The sequence below is a fragment of the Macrobrachium rosenbergii genome, chromosome 20 (genome assembly GCF_040412425.1).
Source record: "Macrobrachium rosenbergii isolate ZJJX-2024 chromosome 20, ASM4041242v1, whole genome shotgun sequence".
In the NCBI taxonomy this organism is placed as follows: Eukaryota; Metazoa; Arthropoda; class Malacostraca; order Decapoda; family Palaemonidae; genus Macrobrachium; species Macrobrachium rosenbergii.
Window position 1 is genome coordinate 34957501 of NC_089760.1, and position 7500 is coordinate 34965000.

General features: G+C 36.1%; 2 protein-coding genes across 10 annotated transcripts in view; one reads left to right on the plus strand and one right to left on the minus strand.

Moving 5' to 3' along the window:
- The window catches only part of LOC136849248 (DNA oxidative demethylase ALKBH2-like), a 657271-nt gene that overhangs the window by 454951 nt on the left and 194820 nt on the right, over positions 1 to 7500 (minus strand). The gene's annotated exons all lie outside the window — the stretch shown is intronic.
- Positions 6660 to 7500, plus strand: part of LOC136849244 (mucin-2-like) — a 194099-nt gene continuing 193258 nt past the window's right edge. For 3 of the 7 annotated variants that reach the window (XM_067122499.1, XM_067122501.1, XM_067122500.1), the window contains exon 1: positions 6660 to 7198. In XM_067122499.1, coding sequence (XP_066978600.1) covers positions 7117 to 7198 — 82 coding nt within the window. In that variant the 5' untranslated portion in view covers positions 6660 to 7116. The remainder of the gene's footprint in view (positions 7199 to 7500) is intronic. The other 4 variants (XM_067122502.1, XM_067122503.1, XM_067122505.1 and 1 more) reach the window with 3 other exon arrangements.

Here is a 7500-nt window from a genome sequence, read left to right on the forward strand (position 1 = left end):
ATTTATGGACAAATAAAAAGGATTTCAAAGGTCGCACCGAAATCCTTTATTGCACAAGAGGATGAATAGGGCCATAAAAAATTACAAATATAACAACCAGACTATAACATAATAATAATAATAATAATAATAATAATAATAATAATAATAATAATAATAATAATAATAATAATAATAATAATAATAGCATTCACTGTCCGTTACGGTATAAGAACTAAAACTAATTAATAAAATTTCACTTAACCGAAATGTGTCATACAGGTAATTTCAAGAATAAACAAGTACCCATTCTTCAATCATTATTGTATATAAAAATGAGACGAGCATAAATATTACAGTGTATTGTACTGTTTTTCTCTGGAGCTACCTCGTTAAACTAAAAGGTCACTGCTATATTCATAACTGAGCTGGTAAATCGTGGAGGATCACCCAGTGCGCAAAACTTCCACTATACTATTCACCTAATACACCTACATAAAAGACTGATTGAACCCTCTACATAAACTGGGCAATTCGTCACTATCTTCCTGGAACTCTAGAGTTACCTAGATATTAAGGGCTTTCTTTTCCAGTGGCTCTTTCAGCCCACCTATTCAGCGATTTCTAGATTTTCCTCTCCTCTTCCCTTCTAACAGTTTATAATCATACACCACTTTTATCAAGTTGCCACCTTCCATTCTTACAACATCTCCAAACTATCCTAAAATACTGATGCACTCTTACGCCTACGCTGACCTTTTTATTAGCTCTACACATTTCAACATTTCTAACCCTTCAGTTATGTTGGGCCTACGTAACATACAGTATGTTCATCTCAACAGCGTCAAACATTTTTCTTCACTTACATTCAACATCTACATTTCACTCCCATAAAGGAGAGCTGACTTAAAAATCCCTTCATATATTATTTCCATAGGCCCTTCCGATTTTCTTCCTAATCTTTTACACACATCCTACAACTTCTGTTCAAATTTAATCTAATTTTTCTCCTTTTGTAAACACTTTCGAACTCTCCCACAAGTCTCTGCGACTTCTCCTCACTATCCACAGTCAATAATGTGTCATTAACCAATTTAAACAATTCCAGACACCACTCTCGGCTTTGCACCAACTTCTACACTCCTTACTCTAACTTCTTGCATCATTCTATTCATTGAGATTTTAAAAAGCCATTGAGACAAACCAGTATAAATGTCTCAGACCCATTTCTACGCCAAACCAACTAATCTCCTATCTACAAATAATATCACATGCCTTGCTTACATTATATAAACTTGTGGTCCCTCCTAACAACTTTTCTTCTGTACTACGTGTCTTGGTACCCTCCATATTCCCTATCTGTTGATTCCATAAACTTTTTCTAGGTTCATTTATGACATATACCATTTTTCCTTTACTTTCATAGTTCTCACATAAATATTTTATAACAAATACTTACTCACGCACCCTCATTTTCTAAACCAACACTGTTCTTCTAAATTCTGCCTTACTTTCTCAATTAAAACCTTAGCATAAAATTTCTCTGACATACTTGAGTAATTTATGCCCTTGTAGTTCTTATAATCAGCTCTACACCTTCACCTTTATATAATGGAACAACTATTCCTCTTAATAATTCCTCTATAACATTTCTCCAGCCCACATATACCTTGATATCCGGTTCAGCCACTCAAGTCATACAACCACCATTGTATCACAGAATCTCACTTGTAATCCCATCAAATATTGGTATCCTTCCACACTCCAGCCCCTTCATTGCCCTCCTTGCATCCTCAACAGCCTCTCGCACAAGCAATCTCAAACTTAGGCTAATCCTTTTCATTAGGGCGTTATTCATCTCCGTCTCCTCTTCGATCTCCTGCATCAACCTACCCACGACTGCAGTCACTTCAGACAGCATCTATTATTCTGAGGTCCTTTTTGTAATTCCTTTATCAGAGAAAGAGAGAATGATGAATAAAATATAAAAACTACATGCAGACGAGCGAAAAAGGCTAACAAAACCAAGCGAATGAAAGCAAACTAACAAAAAAATATAATTAAGCGAATAGCTGAAAGCACGGTAAACAGAAGCAAGAAAGGCATCCCGAAATGAACAAAGTCTTCATAATTTCAAAGAGGAAGACTGTGAATAAAGTGGGGGGGGGGAGGAAGGGAGGAGAGGGTCAAAGACCACGGCAATGACTTCTTGGCCAGACGGAGGTCAAGGGAGATCAAGTAAGCCGAGACAGAGAGAAGGGTTGGGGGGGGGGGAGCAGAAGGAGGAGGAAGAATGCAAGTTGGAGGAGAACAGAAGGTGATACCGAGGTAGCGAAGAGGGAGGGGGAATTGACAGATAAAAAGGAAGAGGTTGGACTGAGGGAAGAAAAAAGGAAGGGTGGAGGAAATGACAAGCGGTTGAAGTGAAGACGGAATAATGAAAAGGAGTTGAGGATTATAGTTAAATAAAGAAGGGGGGACTGAGGAAGGAGGCCAGAATATCGGGAAGGAGAAGGGGGAAGGGACTGAGGAAGAAAGAAGGAAGCAGTGATTGAGGGAGTAAGAAGAGAAGGAAGAGGGACTCACATCGAATTAGGGGAGGGTCTGATAAAGGAGTGGAGAAATTCAGATGACTGACAGCTTCAATATGGATACGGTAACCAACCATTACTCTAACGTAAAATTAAATTGTAAGAGGAAGATGAAAATGGGAAAACTTGTAAGGAGTAAGGGTCAGAGAGATATTTGATAATCGGATTCATGTAAATATGTGAATAGGAAAATGAAGTAAAATTACGAACACCACAAAACACAGAGAACAAACAACACAAAACTTGCTTAAGACATGAATAATGATGAATGTGCAAAAGGAACGAGTACTTGAACTTACAAAGATACCTAATGCTGATAATGGGGCACACTTTGAACAAAGAATAATATATAATGGAATAGTTATTAAGATCAGGAGAAGTGGGAACTTATTGAGATAATTAATACATTAAAAACCCTGAAAGTATAAGGCCAAACTGACATCACGGATAGTGCTAAATCTAAAATGATAATAGACATTTTGAAACTTAGGAGCAAAGGACTCTCATATCCTGCAAAAACCACGAAGAAAGAAAGTTTGTTTTAAAGTGAAGGATCTGGAAAAATTGTAAACATTATGAAGAGCACAAAATTTCCATGGAATTGGTAAAGCATACTGGGAAACTTACTAGGACCATGACCACTGGAGTAAATATAATGTAGCCATTATACACTGAATCATGAGCCTCATTAGCAGTGAAGTTAAACGAAAGCTGCATGTTAAAATTTTGTATCATAACAAACTACAGTTTTATAGGTCTATGTATTTTATTTACATTACAGAGGATTTTCATATATATATACATACATATATATATAATATATATATATATATATATATATATATATATATATATATTATATATATATATATATATATATATATATATATATATATATATATATATATATATATATATATATATATATATATATATATATATATATATATATATATATATATATATATATATATATATGCCCCATTAGAAGAAGATGGAACTTGACCTATGATTTATGAAAAAGAAACTTCAAGAGGAATGCCACTGATGGTACTTTTAAGCCTAAAAACAGTCAGAATACCAAATTACTTTAAATGTAATAAATAAAAAAATAAACATAAAAAAAGGCTGATGGAAAGCTTACAAGAATAATTGATAAACAGATCAACAGAACTGATGAAAGAGCATAAATAAAAAAAATACAAAAAATAGAAAATGCGTCCGAGGCAAAACAACGAAAGTAAATAACGGTACCAACTACGAAAGTGACGGACAACAGGAAGCCCAAGATCCTGCTGGAAGGCGACTTGAGATGTGCAATCAAGGCAGCAGCTCCTGGGAAGTTCATTAACACCAGGTGAATCACAATTTGCGGCTTCTGAGATTACGGCCAGAAATTTAGACGGGATCCGGCCGAAGACCAAAATGAACTGCAGTTCCTCAATAAAAGTGGAGAACAGTACAGAAATTCGAAAAATGTCGGAGACGGGCGAGATATCAAAGCGAAAAAAAATAAATTCTTCGTCGTTAAAAAAATGCGAAAAAATGTTCTGATCATGTTTGACTGAAAAAATGTCCGTAATGGAAAACACCTTTTTCACTTGACAAATAAATCAATCCTGAAGACTGAGCTGACGATACTATTTATGATAATGGATTAATACTAGTATATCTGATAATATCATAAAATGTGGTAAAAACTAGCATTTGCTAAATTCGAGTCAGGTTATAAGCGAAAGTGAAAAAATTCTCAGTTCTGAGAAAAAAAAGTGATAAAATGTTCTAAAGGCCGTCACTAACATTCAGTTATACGTGCGCAGTTATGCCTGCACAGGCGGCAGGTAAAACTAAACACACTAACGTCCAGTTTTGCCTGCAAAGGCATAACCGCGCAGGTATAACTGCACAGGTATAATAACTGAACGTTAGTGGCGGCCTTTATCCTGTTTAACTAAAAAAAAATTTGTCCATGATAGACAGCATCTTTTTCACTATACAAATAAATTAACCATAAAAAATAAGCTGCCGATCCTATTTACGAAAATGGTTACAGTAGTGCATCTGATAATTTCATAAATATGGCAAAAATAAGCATTCGCTATATTCCTGTTATATTAATACGCTATTCTTCCCAGTCTATATTTTTATATTTTTAATTAAACTTATATTTAAATTTTTTGAGAGAATCAGTAATTACAATTACTAAATTAAAACGACCAGGAAGTTGAACCACTTGAATCACTGAATCATTTGTAAATTGAAATGTCTTATTAGTACTTTTCAATTTTGAGAAAATTATTTACATTACAAGGTGACCATTCATAAAACATAACGGTATTAGGATGCGAAAACAGCCGCAAAACTGTTACTTTTCTTGGAAAGTAACAGTAAATGTAACAAATTCTAAGATTATAACATTTCAATACATATTTATCTACTTGTTAATCTATTTATTTATTTTTTTTTTTAAGTGAGTGGGATCTCTTCTTTCTGTATTTCCCTTTATCTCCTCTTACTTCTTCCTAATGAACACCTTAATATTCTTTGGAAGCTTGAATTTCAAGTCACTGGCCCCTTTGGTAGGCTTGTTTCATATGAAGAAGTTCCATCTTCTAAATAATAATAATAATAATAATAATAATAATAATAATAATAATAATATTTACGATAAACAACTATTTCTTCGGGACAGGACTTTTCCTTAATGACATAACATCCCATAATATATTATAATAAATGCTTAAAAAGGCAAAATGTCTTCTTAATCGTTATGAGACCCAGATAAACACTGTCACCCAAATGAATCTCGGTCACTTTCAAAAGGTGTTAACGGTTTTTTTTAATGATGACGCACATGGCCCTTAAAAAAATAAAAATAAAAATAAAAAAGAGGCAGCTCCAATAGTTCTGGACAGAACTGATGAAAGTTGGGGGATTCCACATCCTGGAAATGAATGGTATGAAGTGCCAGTCAAACTGGTTGGTACTCAGGCTCACGACTTCCACGTAGTATCTGCTAAGCCTGGCGTTCACAACAAGCAACTGCTTACGAAATGTCAGTGGGATAAGCAGATGACGGTGACCTTACAAAAGAGTTGGAGTGAATCCAAGGTGAATATCAGAACCGGGTCTTTCTACCAGAGAGGAAAACCTGTGAGTCAACTCGGTCAAGATATTTGTAAGACACATTGCCCAGGTATGTAACACAGCCGGCACAGCAAAGAATAATCGGTAATATACACAAAGCCACAAAAAGTATCACATTATCCACTATGGCATGATATCCCCGAAATCACAAATAACACACTATACTCTCCCAAATACAGGATTCCTGGTACCAGAAAAAGGTTTAATTTATACAGAACAGAACATCATTCGTCACGAAAACTTTCTTAAAAAGCAAAACAAGACAAGCAGTACACCGTGCCATCATTTATGGAAGAAGTTCCCATCAAACACAAAACACAAAAAGCCAAACACTTATCAAAGCGGAGAGACAGCGAGTTCTAGGCAGAGGAAAGCAGAGCTAATACTTGTGCTTTTGTCAAGATAAATAGGACGATTCCGGAGAGAACTAAAAAAAGGACCGAAGTGGCACAGGGATTTACAAGAGGTAATGGAAAAGGGAAAGAGACACAAAAAAAAAAAAAGAGAATGTTTGTGATACTGTAAGAAGCAAATGGATGGGATAGACACACATACACACACAAAAGGATACGTGGGCTTTCCATAAGAATCAAATAGAGCGGGGAGGATGGAAGAGCCATCTAACGAAAGTAAGAGAGAGAGAGAGAGAGAGAGAGAGAGAGAGAGAGAGAGAGAGAGAGAGAGAGAGAGAGAGAAAGTTGCTAAATTCACAAGAAGCAAATAGGGGGAAAGAGGTTGAGAGGAGCAGGGGCCATTCTTTTTCGTAGGGTCTGACTCAGGGTCTTAAAAATGACCCGCTGGACTCCAATACGCCCAAAAGAGCCCTAGGGGCCCCGCCGGGCGCCTTCCTTCTTTCCAAGTTTCCAAGTATTCGCGGGCAAAGGAACGAGAGAGAGAGAGAGAGAGAGAGAGAGAGAGAGAGACCAGTCCAGCCAGGCCAGAGGAACGAGTGAGACACCGAGGAGAGCCTCAGTTGGTGTTTGGAAGCGATCCGAGTGAGACGCGTCTTACGTTCGATCCGGCGGGGACCTCACTCAAGTCGGTCGCAGGTAAATTCCGGTGAGAGATTTGGAGAAAAAGGAAAATTGAAACTCATCCCTAATTCGTGACTTTAAATGAAGATTGAGTAAATAACCGTATAGTATTTTTGGCTTCGTTACACCAACTGTGGACCATGTGAAAATCACACAGAAAAAAAAAAGAATATTTTTGTCTGTGATGCTTTTCTGTCATACGGAATTAAAATCACAACAGACCGGTATCAAGAGAATATAAACTACATAACAATGCAAAGACAGTGCTGAACTTCGTTTCGCGACCGTTCTTCCCCACCCAAAAGAACATTCAACAAAACCAAAAGATATAATAATTATTCCATAGTTCGAAAGTGTCCAGAAAGATGGGCGGGCACACCAAGAACTTCTTTATAGCAGTCACGCTCCTGCTCTACGTAACGGGTATTTTGGCCAGAGGCGCTGGAGGTAAGTCGTTCTCTGCTTTTAAATTAGAGCTCTAGAGGTCTTCTTCTTCTTCCTCTTCTTCCCCTGATGGAATGTTTTGGCCGGGTCACAGTCGTAGCAGTTGCGATACGACACTGACGGGGTGAAAATTTACGTATAAAAATAGTAACTGAATGGTCGAATAAAGATCGTGATTTTTACATGTCGCTAAATATATATATATATATATATATATATATATATATATATATATATATATATATATATATATATATATATATATATATATATGGTGGCAGCAGACACGTGTGTATAAACTCAAA